Source organism: Sander vitreus, chromosome 15 (assembly GCF_031162955.1).
Source record: "Sander vitreus isolate 19-12246 chromosome 15, sanVit1, whole genome shotgun sequence".
Lineage (NCBI taxonomy): Eukaryota > Metazoa > Chordata > Actinopteri > Perciformes > Percidae > Sander > Sander vitreus.
The window spans coordinates 7,900,821-7,925,214 of NC_135869.1; the positions used below are offsets into that span (position 1 = coordinate 7,900,821).

Below are 24,394 nucleotides of genomic sequence, written 5' to 3' on the forward strand. Positions count from 1 at the left end.
TTTTTCCTAAGTTGTCATCATTATCACAACAGTTTGCTCCTTTATACAAACACTTCCACAAATATCAGAGGGCGTCCCTGAATCTCTCCCAATCCTCTACAGGCGTATCCATCTCTTAAAAAAATGTCCATGAAAGTCCAAAATGTAAAGTTCAGGAGAAACACAATTTTGCAAAGAGTCAACAAACACTGAGGAAGTCTTTAGAAAAAAGAACAAAGGGAGATGAAAACATGGGAGGAAAACGAGGCTGGATGTACAACATAACACAAAACAACATCATTATACCCAGTGAGGGTTATTAAGCTTTGTGAGTCGGCAACAACAACAACAACAACAACAGCAATAAAAGCATTTTCCATGTTCATTACAGAGAGAGAAACCTCTCCTGAAAATCTTGGCAACAAGCTCGAGTCAAATTCCTTCTTTCTTAAAAACACTGATGTTGACGAAACAAACACAAAATACGAGCTGTGTCGAAATCTCTCGGGGACTCATGGCTAGAAATGGTCTTCTGGTCGGGGAACATTAGTTCATTTTTACCCTCCTTTAAAAAAGGACCAAAGCATGCGTTTACACATTTTAACCCATTTCCTACAAATTAACATAACCGTTGATAATTCTACATATATAAACGTGTTCTTCCGAGCTTTCTTGCAGCTGCCGGTTTCCAGAGGTGGTGGATTTACTACAAATTTGAGGTACTTTACTTGAGTGTTTCCATGTTATGCTACTTTATACTTCTACTGCACTTGTTGTCAGAGGGAAATATTGTACTTTTTACTACATTATTTGAAATTAGAGCTGGGCAATATATCGATATCGTGATATGAGACTAGATATCGTCTTAGATTTTGGATATCGTAATATGGCATAAGTGGTGTCTTTTCCTGGTTTTAAAGGCTGCATTACAGTAAAGTGATGTCATTTTCTAAACTTACCAGACTGTTCTAGCTGTTCTGTTATTTGCCTTTACACACTTATCATTATATCCACATTACTGATGATTATTTATCTAAAATCTCATTGTGTAAATATTTTGTGAACACACCAATAGTCAACACTACAATATCGTTGTGGTATCGATATCGAGGTATTTGGTCAAAAATATCGTCATATTTGATTTTTTCCATATCGCCCAGCCCTATTTGAAATCTTTCGTTACTTAACAGATTCAGATTATTAATACAAATATAAATCAACTAATTAATGATAATGTATTATTATAGATGAATCTACCCAGCAGTATAAGTGATGAACACATTAATGCATCAACAATTGTAATCCAGTAGTGTAATATACATTATTCTGAAATGGACCAGTCTGCCTAGTGAGCACTTTTAATGTTGTACTTTAACTTAGGTACTTGTTTCAGACAGACAGAGAACCACTGATGGAAAGTACTCATTTGTAGTAAATGGGTTAAAGCAAGTTAAAAGATTGGCATGGTCTTCGCTGCAGGAATCTGACTCTGGATCAGTGGGAATCTTTCCTAAAGCGAAGAGGCTTCACCACGGGAGTCAAGACAACCTTAAAGTCTGGAGGCAAAGACGACTCCCTGACATTAGGCCGAGAGAGGACACTCACACTAAACTACGCACGGAGAATAAACACTGGGCCGAATGGCCCGGAAAACACACAAAACACCTGAGGAAAATGTGGCGTCTCAAATGGAAAACAAGCAGCAGCTAATTCTTTATATTATAGAGGGAGAAGAGAGATGGAGAGGAGGACTAGCGGTGGAGATGAAGAAACTAACCACGCCGAGCTGAGTGGAGGATGAAAGAGAAGCGAGGGAGAGGCGTACTGACGAAGCCCTCCAGAGATCTATGAAAAGAGCATCTATTATTCAGCAGCTATGAATCATGGGACAGCATGCGGAGGCGGTGGTGCAGATCAGAGGGAGAGACGAGAAGAAGAAGACATGCTGCATTCATTCCTGTGGGAAACCCAGTCCGATTTGGGGGTTAAAAAGCAGCGACTCGGAAGAGTTCACGTGTTCCAACTGTTGGTTCAGTCCGGTGACACAACCGACTGGTACATTGGAGCAGATGCTTCCTTGTTGTTGAACAATATTTACAACTCGTCCACTTGTATCTGACGTTTCCCACTGGACATGAAGGCAGCAAGGAGTGAGAACATAATGGAAAAATCATGTGGTCGGTTAACCCTTGTGCATCACTCGGGACATTTCTGGCTTTTTAATTTTTTCGATCATTTTGGCTGTGTTAATAATAATAATGATGATGACGTATACTTTAATTATCCTTCTTGGGGAAATCCAATGCATATGGCATACATTACGGCAAGGGTAGTCTTTTATAAGTCTATAATAAACTGTGCATCCAAACAGACACAAATGCCTCTGTTGAAAACCATTCAAACCACACGGTTATTACAGTATAAAATCATGCATTCTATTATATCAGGCTTTCAAACTAGAGCACTGCCTTTCAAAATTGTAGATTTTACTATTTTCCACCAGATACATGCCATTCTCCTGTTTTCCACTCGGGGCTCGCTGCTGTGTTACGGATCACTGCAGTATTTCATGCAACGCAATTATTCTCATAAAAAACAACAGTGACATGTAAAAAAACAACTGGCATTTAATGTTTAAAATTGTGAAAGTGAACAAATATTTGTAAGTTATGATCAGAACTGAAGCTGGTTAAAAATGTAACTCCGTGATAGTGGAACATAATATTAATATGTAGTATTTAAGCAGTTTTAGGAAAGGGACTTTCTTTTTTTTTTTAAAGCCGCACAAGGGTTAATCGTTTTCTCATGATAACTCAATTATATTGATGACAAATAGTGCTCATATTTCAAAGCCAACCACTGGTTATATTATGTATTTTTCTTATTCTCAACAAATCCAACAAAACTAAAACAACTGTGCCCAAAACCTGATTTATCTTAACCCTCCTTGCCGTAGAGTTGTCTAACAAACACCCCACCAAATGTGGATTAATCCCCCGCTGAAAACAGTCCCCAACAAATGCACTATTACCTCCTGTTTGTTTGAAATAAATAGAAACCATTTTGCTGCCTGGGAAAAAAAAAAAAAAAGGTACAACCAATTATAGCTTTCAATATTGATTAATCTGCCAATCGTTTCGTCTATAAATTGTCAAAACAATAGTAAGAAATGCCCATCACAATCTCCTGAATCCCATGTCTTGTTTTGTACGATCAGCAGTCCAAAACCCCAAAAATATTCCAATGTTTAAAACGGCAAATGATTTGGAATTTTACTTAAAAATATGAATTGAAAATCAAAATATTTGGCGATTAATTCTCTCTCGATTTATCGCCTCTAAATAATGTAGCTGACTGGATCAAATATTCTCTGTCATCAAGTGTAAAATAAAGCAGCAGTTATTACTGTGGGAGACGAGGAGCTGGTCATAACAAACGGATAAATACGGGTCACTGTTTACTGTTAACACAAGAAATATTCCACTTTACCTGACACAATCCTGTCCAGCTACTCAGCCTGGTTTCTGTTTACACTCATTAGACCTTTCACTGCCACTCTCGCCATCATCGGAGGACAGCCTCACATATCTGGGCTTCCTGCTCGCTCCACCTCCAACACTGAAACCAATGTATGGAAAGCAGATTGAGTTGATTGGGTATACGTGTTAAAATAAAATTAGCCAGGACTGGTGTGTGCACGTTAGTGCAGCATGTAGCAGGTGTGACATGACAGGTGTGAAATCTAAAACCATGGAGAGCAGGCGTCCCTAAACATTTGGCAGTGGGGGGGAGACGAGGGGGGAGGAGGGAGTGACAGTAAAAACTCATCTCTGCCTAGATCCAGACAGCACCCCTGGGTGACACAGATGTGAAGCTTTACCGCAACATCTCATCTCCAGACTACAACTCCCAGAAGCTCTTGGGCCAAAAAGAAAACAGCTTTCAATGGGATTTGATGACAAATGTGTAGAAAAGAAATGGAATATCGCCAGCATTCTTCGATTATGTTTTTCTTCACGTGGCATCAAGTTAAAAATAAATGTCACAACAAGGTGGAGAGACTTTAAATAGGATACTTATTCGTCATAGCGTCGAGTAGTATCCATGGCAACAAGCATCATTGGATCCCTCATCACCGCAAGGCGTCTGTGTGAACCACAGAATAAAAATAGAAACCTAAAACTCTAATGTGAGAACTGGTTACTGGGGAAATTTCACTCATCCATTTCATATTCATGGTTTTTTTTGTGCTTTAAGCCAGTTTGTTGCAACTGGCTCATTAAAAAAAACAAAAACAATGCAGCATGTGTTTATATTGACACAAGACACCTCTACAAAATGTAGGCACACCAGCAAGTCTGGACCTTTTAGGAGATTTTGGGGGGAATCCGGTTTGCCTGAAGACCTCCATTACTACAACAACACCGGGTGGGAACCTTCACTCATCTTGTCTCCAAGATTTCAATTCAGCGAGTGTTAATAAAGAAAACATTTCACCTTCCAAAGCACAATGAGTGTTCAAACAAACAATGATCAATAAAAGGACTGGCTGGTTACTAGTGTCTTGATCATTAGCGTATTGGTCATTAAAAACAACAGCAAATAAAACCAGGTGTGTGGACAGAAAACAGGTGAAATTATAACCAGACGGGCAGAAGAAAGAAAAGAAAAAGTGAGACATAAAAGTGAAGAATTGATCTTGAGGTGATTTCTGTGATGCACAGACACAATGAGGCGTGCATCGTGTAGAGGAACTAAATACGTTTGCTTGAGTTGGAGAGGGATTTCTGTACATGTAGTTTAAACTCCCTTTCTCTCATTTGAGCAGTTGGTGGTAGTGAGAGTCAGATGTGTGCAGACCAAGATGCTTGCAGTCGTTCTCCTCTGATATCTTGAGGCACCATTGGAGCCCCGCCTGCCCCCCCCCCCCCCCGGCCGCACTTTCACCTGGAAAAGTACTTCATGGTCTTTAACATGAAGGTGAGAGGTAGCACTCCTTCATCCCCTTATCCGTCATTCCTGCTCTTCAGCTCTTCAGGTCCAGGGATGTGCTCTTTTCCTCCAACTAACTACATCCTATACACTCCTGATCACCATGCTGTCGATCATTCCTTGTCTCTCCCCCCCTCTGCCGAGGAAGACGCGAGTTAGGAGATTTTACAGTTGTTGCGGGTGCAGTTCTGCGGCGGGCTCTGCGGCGGACGGATGGACTTGGAGCGCTTCAGGCTGTTGCCCTTGGAGCCGCCGGCCGGGTTGGCCAGCGAGTACGAGCGTCCGTGCATCATGACGGCGTTCATGCCGTTGGCCATGGAGAAGGACTTGAGGTGGGACTTGATGGCGACGGGAAGCGGGAGCTTGTCGATGAGGTGGACCGGCGTGCACGACACGATGGCTCTGCAGCACAGGTCCTGGAGGCTGAACACTGCAGAGAGGAGGGCAACAGTTAGGCTGTGCTTAGGGCTGGGTGAGACACCACCATATTCTTAACCAAACATCTCGATGTCGACATTGCGACAATATTGCAGAGTTGACAATTGGTGCTTTCCCAAAATATTTACACAATGATTTGTTTTAAATAATCCTCAGTAATGCGGATACAATGCCTAAATGTGTTAAGGCAAATAACAGAACAGTTAGAACAGTCTGGTAAATTCAGAAAATGACATCACTTTACTGTAATGCAGCCTATAAAACCAAGAAAAGACAACACTTATGTGATATTACGATATCCAAAATCTAAGACGATATCTAGCCTCATATCACGATATCGATATAATATCGATATATTGCCCAGCCCCAGCTGTGCTCATTTCAATATCTATCTCCACAGCCTAAATACTTGATGCCGAGTCTGCAAACTGTGTAGAAACTCAAAAGGATAAATCTGATAATCACTGAGCCTTCAAAAAAAAAAAAAAATGAAACGTCATCATTTTTGTGAGGTGTTTTTAAACGTCTTTCGAGGGAACCGATGGGTCTGAGAGCCACAGACAGGAAAAAGGTGTTAAAAGTGTTAAATATGTCAGTGTCAACAGGATACGACCTGAAGACATGAATTAGGTTCAGGCTGAGTTTTGACACAGCAAGCTGTTCCTGATTAATCCTCAGATTTTGCAGGACATCACTTCCACTTGCTTTCCTCTGTAATTACAGGCGAGGCAGACAAAAGCATGGTAGGAATGGGGGAGGGTTAATTAGCATATAAGGGAGCGTGCCATCCATCTGATGGCCATTTTGGTACCTTGGTACAATGTCTTGAATTCTGTCTGAAGCACAGACTTATTACTGTGCCCTCCTGTTTACTGAAAATCAGTATACAGTTAAATGCAGTTAAACCTATTGATTGAATTAAAGTGTAATCTACAGCTATACAGTTTTAAAAACACATCCCAACTACGTGCAATTGCTGTAGCAAACTAACGTAAATTCGGCAACAGTGACCGAGGCTTGCACTTATTTCAACGGCCATAATTTGGAACAGGTTTTATAATAGAGACAGGGTTTTTTATTCCTAATTTCTCCTGTTTCCTGGTTAATGCAAACTCAAAGCTTCCTTCATGTTTACCTGTCGATAAATTCACAATAATAATGGAAATCGGACACACCTTGTGGCACATCGCAGTGGTTGAGGGGAATTACTTTTTACTTAGCTTTAGAAAAGATAAGTTACACAACAAAAAATATGCTTGACAAGTTTTGGAAAATTTGGAGCGTCTTCTTCAATTTCCTTGAGAATAACAATATGGATGTGGATGGTTGGAGTGATAACTAGCTGGACTAAGCTGTGTTTTTTTTTGTCTAAATAAGATAACATACTCCTAATGCCTGTAGCGTGCCATCTGTACTATACGGTGTTGAGATAAACAACTGCTGTATGTTTTTCGTGTAAGCATACACCTATGGATGTACAGATTCATGACTGTGGGTACTACAGCTACTACATTTGATCCTTGGTCTCTTTTCTGTTTTATGTTATGTGGCTTGTTGTACTGTTTTTGTCTGTCAAATGTACAAAAACTCAATAAATACATGTTTAAAACAGTTGCTTTATGTTTTTCTTTTGAACAGAAACACTGTTTTCATTCACTGTATAACTGCTGTCGCTCTTCCAGATTGTTATTGAGCTGCCATTAATTACACTCAACACTTTCTGCAGATATGTCACATTAAAAGTCTTCCAACCTTCCTTGTATTGGTAGACTTTTAATGTGAAAAATCAACAGAGTTTTTTTTATTTTTGTTAGCTTAACAACAATCAGGGAAAAGTGGAATTAACTATTAAATGAAAACAGTGTTTCTGTGTACAGAGAAATGACATGACACAACGCTGTTGTACTGATTGAATTAGTGCTGTAGAAATATGCATTACACTGAATTTAGCCCAGTTTTTATTTGTCCGTGCTGCAGACCTGGCCATTATTTGAATGTTGGCTTTCATAAGAGAATTTGCAGAGGCTTTATGAACCCCACAGCATTAAAGCACACTTCTGTAATCACAGCAGATACTTTACTATTTGTTTCCGAGCTGCGTTGTTCATTTCATTCCAGGAATTGTTCTGACATCGACTGTTTTAGTTAAATTCTTTGCCCCCCCCCCCCGTCCACTCACCTCTGTTGGGCTTCCAGAACTTCTCCATGCCGTGCCTCATCAGGACGATGCGCGACAGCTCTGTGAAGGACTCGATAACGTTGAAGTTGCACAGAGGGCTCACCTCGAAGAAAGTCATGCCGTTCTTCTCGGCGTACGCCCTCGCCTGCTCGGTAGGAACTTGCCGTTTGAAGGCCAGATGTAGCCGGTTACCAACGAGGATTCGAGGCACGCCTGGAGCATGCTGGGAAGGGAAAAAATCAAACAGGAGGACAGAATGAACCTTCGTTGGTAGCTGTTAATATCTGTAACTTTAACAGCAGGTCTTAAAGTAAATACTGGTTTGCACCTCTTGGTTTTTCACACTTTTTTTTCTCAAATTATCTAAACGGAAAGGTTGATTACATTAGAAGACTCAGCTAAAAAGTACCTCCAGCTGATATAAAGCATCAGAGGGAGATAGTAAGTGAATAATAAGAGGCATTACATCCACACAAAGTGACCAGCGGAGGCTTGTTATTTATTCAACAAGCTCCAGGAAGCAGCAGCGTGTATCTTGTCCTGACACTCTGGCTCAGGCCTCTCTAATTCACCCCCATCTGTTCTGACAAACTGAATGAAACATGATGGCAGCAAGAGGATGACCTCTCTCCTCCTTTACGCCCCCAGACTGTCACCTCTCATCAGCCTCTCTTTACAGTTTCTTCCCTGTTGCCTTTTCATGCTCAGAGTCTCTCCACCGAGGACGGCAACAGGGGAAACGCTAACAGCTGGAGCAGCAGCAGCGGTGGTGGTGGTGGTGATGATGATGATGATGGCGGTGGTGGAAAAAGCAAATACTGGAGGTTTTGTACTTTGCCAGTAAGATCATTGGTTTGAAACTGCCTGATCTCACATTTGGCTAGAAGTCTTATGTCAGTGATCATGTTTTACATATTTGTATAATTATGTATTTTCTTATGTTTTAAGTGTGTGTGTGTTCTATGTTTCACCGCGTTTCCCTCCGAGGACAATAAAGCGGAAGTATTTGCTGGTAAATAAAAACAAATGTTTATTACAGGAGGGTATGTTTTATGTCACTTTGAGAGATATCAATGAATTACAGTCGACACTAATCTACAGCCGACTCGGTTTACTCAGATGTCAGAGCCGCGAAGGCAACACAAATCAGTCGTACACTACTTCTTCTTGAGTTCACTCTTCAGCTACCATCATCATGCACACATGACTACAATACAAAAACAAATCACTGTTAATTACCTACGTCAAGCAAGTTTCAAGAGTCTGCAAGTTGTAAACACTTAAATTAAATGAACTGAAACCAATAGCTGTGTGAAAGTAAGAGAATATATATTTGACTATCTACAGCAGCTATATGCTTTAGAAAATATTCAGCATTAATATGAATAATCTGTGATGTTTCTGGCATTCATTTTTTAGAAAAGCGAGGCATGTTTTCCTCAAAAGGCCTCCGAATACAAGTAATACACAATAAAATTAGGAAGACCAAATACTGTATAAAATGCATTATTTGTGTTTTGCAAAATATCATATTGGATAACTGGGATTCAGAAACATCCGTAGTATAAATGGAATTGCTGTTAGTTTTAGAAAAGGTACCGCAAGTGGTAATAGTACTACAGAAGGAGTAATAGCTGCACTTTGTTGATCCCACTACATAATCCCACATCACTGAGACACTAAGATAATGCTGGGACAAAAATTGTTTTAAATTATTTTATTCTGGTAATGACAGTGTATTTATTTATTTTACTTATTATTTTAGAGCCGGTTTTGTCGGCTGTGGATGTGTGTTTGCTGAAGTTGTTTTTCTGTGTCTTTTTATTGCACTGATCAGGAGTAGTGCTCCTAATGTAGTTGTATTCTGTAAAATGAGAATAAAACTGTTCTATTTCTAAATAATTTATTAAGCAACATATTTGGTTTCCAATTATCCAGTTGTGAGAATTTGTTCATTTCCTCTGTTTTATATTGTTGTAGCTTGAATATCTTTGGATTTTGGACAAAACCCTGGAAATATATGAAGGGCATTTTTCACTTTTTTCTGACATTTTAGAGACTAAATGATGAATTGATTGATTAAAATATTAAACTGAAATTAATAATAAAATAGAAATGAAAATGATAATAAGTTGCAGCCCGACATTGAGACAACAAATGGGCAACATACGGTCAGTTCAGGATGATGGAGTAATCAAATACACACAGCGCATAACCAGTTATTAAACCTAAAGAGTTCACTTCTCTGCACACTGTTTAACTTTCATCATCCAGAGATTTCCCCTCCCTCCTTCTCTACTTTATTTCTGTCCTGTGGCAGACGACGACCACACCACGTCTGTGGAGGTGGAGCAGGAAAAGGCCAAACAGAAACATACATTCCACAGGCCAAAAATATCACCACACACACACACAGACACACACACACACACACACACACACACACACACACACACACACATACACACACACACACACACACACACACACATACACACACATACACACACACACACACACACACACACACACACACACATCCTCTATGTTTCTAAGTCAGCAGGAAGGACATTGCACGCATGCACGTGCACACGCAGGTCGTCTTAAGTGATTCACTTAACTCCTTCTATTGACCCTTTGTCCCATCTTATAAATGGGAACATGAAGTCTGAAAGCAAAGAGATAAATTCAAACTTCCCCGGTGCCTGCAGCTTCATCAGAAGATCCAGCTGGATTGTTGCAGCAATACAATAGGGGGGAAAAAAATAACAAACAAAAAAATGACCACAAGAAATCCTGAAGAAAAAAAACGTCATTCTGGAGGAGCACTCTGATTTCTGGATATTTTAACAGATGTTGTATTCGTCTAGTGCCAACAATCCTGTCCTCTTGTGGGAAAATTCAGTGTCTATTCACTGTAAAAGATTACAGTCTGCAAACATTTTTAAAGACCCACACTGATCCACAAGTGAATGAGAAGTCATCACTTTAGAAAACATTGACAAACCTGTGCCTTGGTGATAATGGATAACTGAATCATAAAACTGGTTATTATCATATGGCTCAGTTCACTTAAAGCAAAATAAACTACACGCTGACAGGGACCCTGAAAGAAACTAATATGCAGCTATAATCACCATTATTATCACTGCAGGTGTGGTGAACTCTCTCTCCGTTTGTTGGAAACATCGTTTTAAACGAACATGGTGTTCCTCGAGGTCTTGGTGTCTTGTAGTACTTTGTAGGGATTCCTGACCATTTTTTATAACTCTTGAGTGTTAAAAACAGTTACATTTAGCACCAAATCTGTGTACAACTGGTATCAAGCCAAACTTGCTGCAACAGCTTATTGGATGATAATGGCCATCATATACTTCCATCATAATGTTTTAAGCTCTTATACACTCTTTCAAAGTCTAAATGGGCACCTAACCAAAACACAATGTTTATTACAGATTTATGACTAGAAAGTATTGACGCCGCGCTGAGCAGCATCTGAAATAAATGTATAGGTTCCCAGCTTTCAGATTAATGTATACTACTTTAACTGGCATCTACTATTGACCTGCTCTCTTCCTCCAAGAATCCCCTGCCCCCCTCCCTAAAAAGACGAAAATGGGTCTATGTGGGTTAATCGCAATAGTTTGTATGACAATTATTTGTCAACTCAAACTCAAGATTGTGACAGCCATAATCCCAACATCCATCAAACCTCATCACACCAATCATCAGCCCATCTCCCAGACTCACCTCATCAATCTCTCTGATCCACCGGTCGATTCCATCAAAGGACCACCGGTTGGTGATGTCATACACCAGGAGGATCCCCTGAGACACACACACAAAAGATCAACAGGAAGTCAAACATGCCGTCTGTGGTCCCTATGACAAAATCTTGCTCCTTTACATTTAGGCAAGCAGGTTTACTTCATGCAGAGTGGAGTTCACGCCGGGAACACACTGCAGCGCCGCGATTAGCCGTGAAGCGTAGATTCGTGCCTGATCGCACACTTTGCTATTCATACCAGACGCGCATTTCTCCGTGCCATAGTCTAAAAGCGATCCCTCTTCTCTCTACAGAACGTCTCTCTCTCTCTCTCTCCCTCTCCCAGTGTGTGTGTGTGTGTGTGTGTGTGTGTGTGTGTGTGTGTGTGTCCGTCGGTCTCTCTCTCTCTCTCTCTGCGCGCCTGATCGCTGTCTCGCTGTAGACACAGCCGAGAAGTCAAGACCCATTAAACTGGGTGTAGGGTAGTGTTAGGTTGTTTTATTTTGTAAAGTACCCGGATGCACTGTGCCTTTCCTGTATGCGTTTACCTGCCTGGCTTGACACATCGATCGCAGCAGCCGTGGGCCGGGGTGGCCGCTCTGCACCTGATCGCAGCCGGTGTGGCCGGACAGATTGGACAGATTGAACATCGGCGCCAAAATGAAAATAGCTCCGCTTCGCGGCTATTTGCAGCACTTCAGCGTACGGTGTGTTTCTGCCCTTAAGTTAGCCTATTTAAGTAGTGTGCTCCTCACCTGTGCACCGCGGGAATATGAGCGAAAGATGGTGCAGAACCTCCCCTGTCCAGAGGTGTCCCTGAGGAGAGAAAGAAAATGCAGGAAGTAAGATTAGTAGTCAAGTCAGATTTGTTCAGCTGCCAGGAAGTAAAACCTTTACTTAGAGAAGTAGTAGGCTTCAGCATTGAAGGCAAAAACACTGGCCTGACAACTGGTCTGACTTTTTCATCACTTCTTCAGTTTCAGCAGAGGTGAGTGTGTGTAGAGCTAGTTATTTTGTCTTAAGGTAACGTAAACATACTCTGCGTACTTTTACTGCATGTTCATCACCCATATCTACATGACCATATTGCTATGGCCATTTTGATTTTGTGGCCTACTTATAAAATCCTAATTCATAAATTTTACAATATGTATCTGACATACTCTCAGCCTTGCAAAGCCAGTCTACATTGTGTGCTTTCAGTTTTTTCCCCCAAAGAGAATAACTGAGGATAAATTGAGCCTGACGAATCCTAACAAGTCTCTCTACACTCCCAAACCTTGTGAACTGCTATTTAAAAACAGGTGTCGCAGATATAAAAGAAAAGCATAATTTAACAGCTTCACAGCTTGTGTTGCATCTCAAGAGTTAGAAACTATTTTTGGACCAGCTGCTTTGCTTTTACATTCTGGAAATGAATAGCAAAGACCAGTTACAGCTCAGCCAGTTGTGTGTTGAGAGACAATCATCGGTCAATCATCTATTGTGCAGTCTAGCAGACATGACGTCCCTACTAATTACATGTGTGGGACATCTGAAGTGATTGATTGGTGACTGGACAAAAATCAGTGGTGAAGTTGGTTTCATTTAAAAAGTCTCAGTAATTACCTAAAACAGCTGCTTACATCTGGGTTTTTTTTAAATCGCACAAACAGGAGCAAAATAGTGCATTTGTTGGGAACTATTTTAAGCAGCGGATTAATCCACATTTGGTGCTCTAGTGAGCATTTGTGGCAGCAGGACAGTGCGTGTGGGATTGAATCATAATAAACTACAGTGTGTATGTTCACGGTAAAAAAAAAAGAAGGAACATGTCACCCAGGGCAACAGTGTGGCTCATTGATGTGTTTTATGAACAATGGAGCTCTATGGCACAGAGAAAGAAGATACAGTATATCAGGCTCTGACACACACACAATACTTGTTAGTAGATAGATTCGTTTTTTGGTTATTTGGCTCTGCACATGGGATTTATTGATAATGAGAAAAATACAGACTATCACCACCTATCCTTTAAGTTTCTGCAGTTTTTCTCCTTTGCCATGAGATACAGATGGCAACACCGACAGAAATAGAGAGGAAGCAGAGGATGAGGTAAAGACTGAGAAGAAAAGACAACATTTAGACAGTGAGGAGAAGAGGAAAGACTGAGGCAGCAAAAATAAAGAAGATTCTACATGATGGAGCTGCCTTTAAACTTTTCCCTCCACAGGGAAGACAAGGCGTTGCTTCTCCCCTGAGGAGTTGAATTCCTTGGCCTACTTCCACCAAACAGGCCTCGCCTAGCACTGCAGTGTGTCTTAACTGATAATTACACGCATCCACTGCATCTCTACTGAGGCAAGATTATTTGTGAGGCATGTAACAATATGCAGTAAAGTGAGGAGTTGCACCCACAACATCTGCAGTAAAGTACATTCACCTTGCAGCTGGGTATGTTTTTGTTATGTTTGTTTATATTAGATGTCTAATGCATTGGTTTAGATATTATATAATAGAAAAAAAGATGAAGACATTTGATGTATCTGCAAATATGTTTTGTTTCTACACAAGTAGGCAACCATACAAACCTTCCTACTTAGTGTATTTTTTGTATTTGGCTCTGTGTGTCTCTTTGGCCTATTTTAAAATGTGATGCGTTATGTAAATGTAACCCCCCTTTTTCCCTTAAGTAGCTTTCACTGTCTGACAGTATCCGATATATTCTGTATCATGCTGTTCCAGCTCTTCATTGAAGCTCTATGATGTTTACACTGAGTGAAATAGTCAGACCCAAGACTTCATGTTTTTTATGGCTGCTAACTTAAAATATTTAAGATGCACTGTGCGTCATTCAATACGCATTTCCCCAAAATTTAGACCATGAAAAGATGAGAGTGCAGCACAAACTGAAGAGAAGACACTACTGTGTGGGGTGAAAATGTTGAGCAAAATGCTATTGCTTATCCTGGAGCTTTAATGAATCTACTTGATGAAGGCAAAAACCAGCACTGGCACACTCTCATACACACAAAGTCAGTGCATATCTAACTCTATCAACTGTCTGAACAATTGGTACGCTGGCTGCTTGGGGCGCATAAACCAAAGCGCTCAAATTCACTCAAATGATGCAAAATTGGAAATTTTATTTGCATTCTTTATGAACACTCACTTACCTTTAGGGGTCTCTCTAGACATCAAATACGTTTTGGTTTTATTTGTCCAGATTTTGAGATTGTTGTCTCTGCGATTTCTACCTCCACCCAAATACAATACATGGAGGTGACTAGAATATTGATTGATTGATTGATTGATTTAAATAAAGAAAAGGTCATCCAGAAAATAATAAAACATATTGTTTGTGGTGCTAAAAGCATTGACAAATGACTTCAATTCAAAATCTCTGTGATCATTTTTTTTTTATTGGAACTACTTTCTCCTACAGAAATTCCTTATGAAAACAGACAGTGACCTATGTGGATTATTCAGAGTAACAGGGACACTGTTCCTGGAAAGACATGTTGTTATTGTATTGTTCAAAAGTCATTTGCCAATGCCGTGAGCACCACGAATTAAATTCCATTCAGCTCCGTCGCATCAGGTTTGAGAAGAAAATCTCAGAGACAGATGTTCCAAATCTGGGCAGATAAAACCAAACCTCATGGTTTGACATCACAAGATGGTAATACTTTGGCTGAACAAAACCCATAAAAGGTCTGGGAGGTCTGGAAGGGTACAGTATTGGGTTTGGATTTAAAAGTGCATTCCAGAAAAAAAACGGCAGTCACTCTGTCTATTGTACATACAACAACAGGGTATTCATCAGCAGTGATGTGCGCTTACCAGAGCTCCAGCTTCACTCTCCTCCCGTCCAGAAGAATGGTGGTGGTTTTATAGTCAATACCTAGACAGAGAGGGGACAGACAGAGGCAGGGATTAGGCAAATGGATGCATCAAGAAGGCCAGCATCAAGTGACTGGCTCATCTATTTGAGCCACTTCAACTGAAAAACGTAAATCTACCCACAACGCACTACAGAGAACTGTAATTAGCTTCAAAAATATGACAACCGTGTATTTACAGGTGACAACATAAAAGAGATCTTTCAGCTTGCTCGGAAAACATTTTTATCATGTTTTTGTCTTGTTTTCATCAAAAGTAACAACTATGCCGAGTCCCTTCCCATTCCTGCTTTTCACCAACATCACTTAGCTACAGTGTAAATACCCTTTGCTTTTTATTCCGCTTCCATAGTGTGTGTCCTGCTCTGTAATTCAGGCTCTCCTCTCTGAATTGTACTTAATTCTTGGTTGGTAAATACCTGGGTTGTTAATAGGCTGGGTCGGCTACCGGTTTGAAGGTATACCGCGGTTTGAAAAACTCATGTTTTCAAAACCACTAAAATTTCCTGTCATACCGTTCCTAAGGTATTTTTTTTTTTAATAAGTCTTCAAGGACAGAAAGTGTAGTTTAGAAATCCTTCTCCCTGCCAGTGTGCAATGTGTTTCAAAATAAAATACATCGTGTTTAATGGAAAAAACGTTTATTACCCAGACATTTCAAAAACAATACATTCATAGCTGTCGTTGCAATACTGTAATACCGTGAAACCGTGATATTTTTGCTGAAGGTTATCATACTGTCAGAATCTCATACCGGCCCATGCCTAGTTGTTAATAGCAGCCCTTTATGTATGTAGATTCAAGGTTAAAGGGATAGTTCAGATTTCTTGAAGTGGGGTTGTATGAGGTATTATCCATAGTCAGTGTATTAGCTACGGTAGATGGCAGTCGGCACGCCCCCAGTTTGGAGAAGCAGGCAGGAGTAACGAGACAGAAGTTAAGCAATGTACTGCTGTGGACGGGGGCAGCAGCTAAACATATTTCTGACATCTAAAAATATCAATATCAGTTCAAGTGTAAGTTATATTTAGAATATTTTCACTGCTTTACCTTGCCGTCAGACAGCCCTTTCTGACGGGGACCTGAAGCTGTTATATCGCTCTCTTCAAAGCCACCAGACTCCTTTGACAAAAAGTTATTTTACCTCGCACAACACAGGAGCTGGTCTACCGCTGCCTCGATCGGTTAGTTAGTTCCTAACCCCTTTAAAACACCAAAATCACACAATAACACAAACAAACTAACCGATCGATGCAGAGGTAGACCAGCAACTCCAGTGTTCTGCGAGGTAAAATTATTGGTTTTGCCAAAGGAGTCTGGTGGCTTTAAAGGGAGCATAGATGGATATTAAGGCTTCTGGCGGGATTGTAAGTCTGTGAAAAGATTCTAAATATATTGAAGTTATTTCACAGGATAAGTGAAAGCTTTGTCCTGCTGGTGGCCTTAGACGAACAGTCAGAAAATTACCAAAGTGAGTGAGTGGGCTTCATCCTCTGGGAACTGTGAAAGTTTGGATCAAATTTCATGTCAATCCAACCGTTAGCTGTTGAGATATTTTAGTCTGGACCAAAGTGGTGGACCAGCAGCCCAACAGACCAACATTGCTGTCCCTAAAGTCACACTGCTACTGTGCTATAAACATTTTAGTGTCCAAGGGAAGTATTTTATTATCTTCATTATTGAGATTAAAAACATGATAACAACCTAAAAAGTAAGAACCAGGTTTAACTGTCAGTACGGAGGCAGCAGTGTTGTTCAGCCTCAGGCAGCTAACAGATCTCTCAGTATTCTCGTCCGTTGTTTAGCTCATTTCTGATAAACCTGTCTGACTGCTACACCTGTCGCCCTGCTGCTCCATGTCTCAACATGTTCACCTGAGTGCCCCTGCCGGGATCCTGTGGTTTTCACTGTCTGGTACCACCTGAGGCTAAACTGGTGAACCACTGGATAATGAGTGTCTTCCACCTCTTATCAGATGTTCATTTTTTTAAGATAATTTTTTGGGGCATTTTTAGGCCTTTATTTTCACAGGACAGATGAAGACACGAATGGGGAGAGAGACGGGGAATGACATGCAGCAAAGGGCCGCAGGTCGGAGTTGAACCCACGGTCGCTGCGTCGTGGAGTAAACCTCTAGCTTTGCCCTACAATATAAGCCCATACTCAACTAACCCTTACACCACCAAAGCACCACTTTTAACTGGACACTATCAGCTTTTGTCCAAATGTAATTTATTTACTGTATTTAATCAAAAAATGACCACAATATGTCATCAGATATTATGGAAATACTATCTTCTCTGACCACAGTGCTAAAGCCAGTATTTTTCTTCTTTGAAATTTCTATTCTGTGACGGAATGTCTGTTTTTGTTTTGGCCTGTGTGTTGGTATCAACTGGCAATTTTGACACCGGGCTGCCAGACATGAAACGCAAACATTTTAGCAGCAACAAAAAAAAAACAGGATTAACAGAGTTATGTTATGGAATATTACTGTGGCTAACGTTACCATAACCAGCTGCAAGGTTGTGATATGTTAGAGAGTACCACTTTGTTACAAAAAGGCATGCCACCATAATGTGTAATGTACAGTTTATAGACAAGCAGTGTAACGGGGTCTGGAAAGTAGTAGTACCGAAAATCTCCCACCTGCCAAAATTCTTCCCCTGCTTCTGTTCAGCGGCCGTAGCCGACAGACTGTGACCTGGGTACAGATGACCGCAAGGTCGCAGTCTTTTTAGCGGCTGTCGCAGTTAAGCTGAGAAAGAGCGGCTGTCTGTCGAGCGCTAAGCTACACAAGGTTGCAGACTTTTCAGCGGTCGCAATTGTTATGTTTAGCCGATAAAAAGGTGACCGTTAGCCAGGTACAGAGCTCAGACACAAAACAGACACTAACATCCCAGTAATGTTTGAAAAAGCCTTCCCAGACTCTCACACGTGACTGCATCAGCCTCTGGCAGGTAGCAGCTGCTGGGTAACAAAATTAGCAATATCTTCCAATTTTCCAGGCAACATAAAGCTGCTGCCGAGCTAAAGTGCTGAGCTCAGGCTAACCTAATTGAATTGGAGTAAGTGCGGGTCTTCGTACCAAGTGCTTCCTCTCCTCCCGTTGCCAGGGCTCACTTAGCTATCCCAGATAATCAATAGCTTCTGTGATGTCTCTGACATCTTAGCTGAATACTGCCGCTTCTATTCTGGGAGTTGGTTTACTTTGTTCGTTGGATGCACTCAAAGCTGTGTGACGCTTATAATGTTCGGCCTTTGTTGAGGCTGTATCAGAGAGGTGCTGAATTGACTATATGGCAATGTTTGAATTGATGTTTTCTGTCACTGTAAGCATAGGGATGGGTGACATGGCCTAAACAGTAATTACCTATTATTAGTTTCTCAACTGATTTTCTGTAAAATATACCGTTTATGGAAACACTGATCAGAAAGGTACTGCATGTCTGCATTTAGTTATTCCAGTGAATGATTTGTAACATTTACATAATATTAGTGAATGTGGAAATACATTCCATCTGCAGGTGCAAATAACATGTAGGCTAAAGGTTGCAAAGGAAGGAATGAAATAAGGAGGAAACGAGATACAGAGCAAAGTGCAGAAAATCTGATTTGACAGCAGACGGCATTTACAGCTAAGCTCTGTGGTAATATTGAACAGTCAGGTCTGTGCATCTTTCAAGAGGATTAGACCCGGTTCCGCTTTTCCTTTACCTACCAATTCAGTCTTTTACACACTCTTTAAACCCCTCTCTCCTTCAGGAGGGTGGTATAGGGGGTTATCTCTGAGCTGTGTTGTCTATGGATATGCCACTATGAAAACAGCCAGTCCGCTGCTATAGAGAAACAATGGACCGCCGTGCCTGTATGACCCCGGGGGAATATCCTATTGTCGGTGTGTGCTGAATGAAAAACAGATTTAAGAGTCTCACTTGCCTTGCAGCTGCACTAGAGAGCGTCTTTTTAAACCTGCTTTTGCATTTTAATTGTCTTCACCCGCTCTGTGTTATCAGATGGCTAACAGCAACAGACTGTGAAATTCAAAACATTATCACAGCAGGAAAAATTCATCTGGAGATCCCCTCAGAAATTATTTCTAACCCCAATACACCAATGCCCCTCTCCCAAAGCCCCCCTTAGCATCAGTCATGGTTAGTTAATATAATGATACATACAGCGAGACAATAGAGATTCTGTTATCCTCTCATGACTGAAAAAACAATCCAAAACTCAAAGATATTCAGTTGACATCATATGTAGGGATCGTCTGCAGATTATCTGTATCAGCGTTTTATATGCCTGATAGCAGATGAAGTTAATTAATTAAAATGTGCGCTACTTTGGCTCCGCTACAACTCTGTGTCTGTCCCTCTGCTTCGGTTTCACTCACCACTGAGTCTGACTTAATGTCCCGCCCACAACTCTATCTGACTATCTTTTACTGTGTATTATGTTGAAAGTTCCTAATTTATTAAATAATTGCTTAAAGCATTTAAACAAAGTTTTGTGTTGGATTTTGTAACATTCCAAAAATCTTTCATTTTGACTGTATATGCATTTCGGTTCCAAATATCGTTTTTTATTAACTACTAATAATCGATATCGGCCTTGAAAAAACAGTATCGGTCGATCCCTATTCATATGTGTGCACACACAGAGCAGAGGAGAGATGGGTGAAAGGAAGATAATGCTGTCCGTACAGGTTAACAGGCTCGGTAGTGAAGGGTGGATCTAATTTACGCTGAAGTGAAGAGTAGTTCATGTGGATTTCAAGTACCGTTACTGATAACTATTCTAAAGTTCTTTTAAATAGAAACTTTTAAGCGTTACATGTGGGAATGGGCCAACTCCCCGCCCCAAAGCAGTCAACCTAGGGGAAACACACTATTCTGACCACCAAATTTCTAATCTTATTGATTCACCAATCGCTGACAGACCAACTGGCTGCCCTAAATCAGGCAGGGAGCCAATCATGGCCTGAGGACAATGCCATCCTATCACAATCTGCTCTTCTGTCCTGTTTTTCGCCTCTTAAAATATTTAGGTTCCTCACAAGCGCACCCCTTCCATTCACGCTAACCTCTCTTTGCCGGAGGGATGAAAATCAATAGCAGAGCTTCTGTCAGCACAAACATCCCAGCTGAAGCGTGTTCAGCTGCGCTCCACTCTGCCCTCCATATTTAATGAAGCCGTTTGAAGGCTTTTGATGTTGCTCGCATCCCATTAGAACATTTTCCTCTTTGAGAGACTCTTTAGAAGCTGGCCTGGCTCACAGTTTGTCTATAGAGGAATGACGGGTTCTCCTTGGGCTCTGTGTTTAAAAAAACCACAAGGCATCAAACTCGATGAAACCCTTGTCGACTCTATTGATCGAGTCATTATTACTTAATTATAATGGTGACCTCCCTCTCTAAATCACCGAAACAGTTTGGCCTTCAGTTAATGTGGGTGTCTGAAAACACGTATCTGGGAAGGTCTTCACACTGCTGCCAAATGCCAACAGGCGGCATCACCCTTTAGCAGAATTCATTAGATAAGTACTGGTGAAAGGGCTCATTCTGCTGACTGATGTATATTTTATGAACAGTTCCTGTCATCTTGAGAGGAGGAGCTGATATTTTTTTTAAAAGCTGAATAACTACTCAGGGAAACTATGAAAGCATCTCTGGTGAGGACTGTTTGCTGGAGCAAATATGTTAACAAATGCACTTCACATGCACATTTTACCTTGAGCAAATATGTAACTGAGCATCTTATATTCCACTATAAGTGCTTTAAAGTGGAGATGGGAGTCTAATGCATGTGCTGGATGTACTCTCTTCCTTTCTGTCCTGCTGTGCACCTCATTACAACAGCCTATTAGCATCCCCAGAGTGATTCCGGTGATACAGGATTTATCACCACATCTCTAAGGACCATGACAGAGTTTTTGCATGGTTAAGCCAATTCACAAAAAGTATGCATTATTACTGCTCACTATTTTCCAAAGCATACTATAGCATGTTAATGCTCTTAAATTGTGCATTTCCTGCCTTCAATGCTGCCATTAGTTCATCTCATTCCAGTTTACTATTAAAATTAATTTGCAGATATATTAAGAGTTGCCTGAGTCGAGGTAATCCATCACAGTTACCATCATGTCTGCTTTTATTGTTGGCTTCAAGCACACGCGTCTATAGGAGCAGGAGTAATGTGGTATTTATAATGACCAAGCCATATAATAAATAAGGCTTTTATTATAAAAAAAATAAAATTTAAAAAATTTAAAAAAAAAAGGTATAGAAAAGTCACTATCATACCATGAAATAAAATCGCAACCACTATGAAACACATTGAAAATTGGTAACATGCGTATGATATGTAGTACAAAAACACTATTATGGTCCTTTAAGAACTTTCTTTCATTTTCCTACCCTATATGAAGTCTGCTCTTCTTCAGGGCTTCCCTTTGATGGGAGTGTGTTAGTATGTGTGTACAGCAGCCACAGACCACCAGCTTACTGCAGCAGCAGGCGGTGATCAGATAGTGGCTGTCAGCCCCAGAGCAGCAGCTTTGAGAGAGCCAGGTGATCTGATCTCCTGCACCAGGGGAGGAATCATCTGACTGGGCACAGCTCCATCGGCCTTCCCCTTCACAGCATGGTGGATGGAGATAAACAAGCTTGTGTTCCTAAGTGTAGCTACTCTAAAGTAACAAATACAGATGACTTAGAAATCTAATTCTGTAATCTAATTCCATTAGTCTCAGTAATGTTCCAATCAAACCTACAGTAGATTTGTATAGGTCTGGGCAGCATACTTGCAGCAATGGCTAAGCAGCGTCCAATCAACTCAAATACATGCATGTACAGTATATATACACACCAAAGCATATAGCTTCCTTTATTTTTAATTTTTACAGTTGGAAACCACTGACGCTGTTAAGGAAAAAAAAGAGGAACCGTCATACTGGAGAGGATGTTGATTTGTGTTCACTATCCCTGGAAATCTATTGTCTGGTTATTAGACTAAGAAGAGGTCATGAAAACTATTGTTTAGCGAGTGAAATGCAACAACAATGCACAAACAGTCTGACTCACTCCGATGTCAATGCTCTGTTATTATGAGCGTCAGAGAGCTCATTGTATATTCTCCACTGTCCAGAGTGATAGAGAACAGTCCACACAGCAAAAATGCGCAGCTAGTATGTTCAAGACTTTTCTGATGAGAAAGCATGACATAACACAAGGAGCTCATCATCATCATAAGAGGACAATACTAAGCCAGCAGTGCCCAATCAGCTGAGAGAAAAGTGACTCACCACTACTGTAAGCGTACGGGGACTCGGCTGATCCATCCTGCAGACTGTCCAGGATCTCTCCTTTTCCCACATCGCTGTCTCCGACCAGGAGGAACTTGAGCAGGTAGTCGTAACTTTTCACTGGGCTGCCCTGGCTGCCCATCGTATTCACATCTGAGCCCAGGGGCTGAAGTTGAGTGACTGTAAACTTCCCCCGTGGACACAAGGTTGGGTAACCCCCTTGTGTGTTATTCCACTCAGTTGAACCAAAACAAAGGCTTGTTATGCCATTAACTTACTGAATGGGGGTCCACGAGTTTAAAGTCCTTGTTTTGCCTGTTAACAGTCTTCCAAATGATGTGCAATTTTCAGACTAAAAAAGGGCCAGTCAACAGAAATGACCTGCTTCAATCATCCTTATTGGTAAAAGTAACGGTGACAAAAATAATATTTTGGTCATAGGTGGTGGGGGAAGAAAACTTTATGTAATGTAAACAACTGGTACTGTCTTTCAAAATGATAACTGGCAGCTTATAAATAACCACAATCTGACACTAAAGTTCCTTCTTGAGCCAAAAAGACATTATTTTAGTAACAGATTAACATATATTTTAAAATAAAAGCACAGGTAATCAAAGTGTACATAAAGCTGTATCCGGACTCTTGTAGGCTTGGTGGCAAAAGTCTATGCAGGGAAGACAAACATGCTTATTGTCTGGGATTGTAATTATAATATGCCATTTTGCAAATTTTATGAGCAGATATTACTGCTGAGATAGGTTTTCTAGTAAGCAAACAAACTACCTAAACTGGAGTCTGTCTTTTTGCTCCCATTTAAGTGAAGCTAAAATAGCAGGGGAACAACAAGCTAGCCCTGCCGGAGATCTAGCCAGCTAGCTTAGCTATTAGCACGGCTGCTAACGTTGCCAAAGCAGTCATCACCAGACACGATAGTTATTAAAACACACTGTCACTGATTATGCGTTACGCTACACATTTAACGTTGCCCTTTACAAGCCTACTTCCCACTGAAAAAAGAAAGACTGTTCACACCAAGCTAAATGCTAACGTAGCTAGCGCAGCCCGTAGCTCAACTTCAACCGACGTCTGTGTAGTTTCAGGCCCCCTTGTCTTTCTTTAGTCCGGGATGACAAAGATCCCCGTAACTTTACTGCGTTAAATCCAGAAAACACAGATATCTGCAGTGGGATCAAACGCCTGTGGCATTTTTACGTCCAGTCCAAATCTCTGTAGGTGTACTCAGTAATCTCAGTTCGTGATTTGTCCATTTTTCTCCATTATATTCAATCATAATCACAGCTGTGGCTCCTCAGTACTGCACAACAACACTAAATGCGGTGCTGACAGATCGGCTGCTCGCTACAGTGCGTTGCCGTCTCCTCTTTCTGGTTCCCGCCCTCTCGCTCCAAGCCCCGCCTTTCTACTCTTATGATTGGACTGCGACTCCGCGGTGATTTACGCGGGGTTGAATACATTGGCTAAGCAAAACGTCCATCAAAGTCTGCTGTCAACAACACGCAGATGGCGAGGACAACAAAGATGCTTCATTTCTCACTGAATACGTACAGAACAATGGCAATTGTGGTTAAAGCATGATTAAATCAAAGCTCTGAAATGCCAAGTGAAATTTTGACAATGGGGTTAATTTGGCTGAGGACCTTCAATCAAATCAAAGACACAATTTCGGGGTATTTTGGGAGATCTTGTGTGCGTTCTTACAGTAAATTAAAGAACATCACAGCTGTTTAAATTAAGATGTGATACACCCAGCGGTGAATTTCGGTTTTTGCAGCCGTACAACAGAAACCACAGAAATACATATAGATAAGTAGAAAGTACCATAAATAAATAAATAA

At 40.8% G+C, this 24,394-nt stretch overlaps 1 protein-coding gene across 1 annotated transcript; it reads right to left on the reverse strand.

Annotated features, from left to right (window-relative positions):
- Window positions 1-23,900, reverse strand: LOC144530736 (ras-related protein Rab-40C). The gene is made up of 6 exons (XM_078270444.1): window positions 22,539-23,900; window positions 15,177-15,237; window positions 12,110-12,170; window positions 11,339-11,416; window positions 7,589-7,811; window positions 1-5,401 (listed from the first exon to the last, which is right to left on the reverse strand). The coding sequence occupies exons 1-6, from the start codon at window positions 22,678-22,680 to the stop codon at window positions 5,127-5,129; spliced, it is 840 nt and encodes a 279-aa protein (XP_078126570.1). The 5' UTR covers window positions 22,681-23,900; the 3' UTR covers window positions 1-5,126.
- Between the last annotated feature and the right edge of the window lie 494 nt (window positions 23,901-24,394).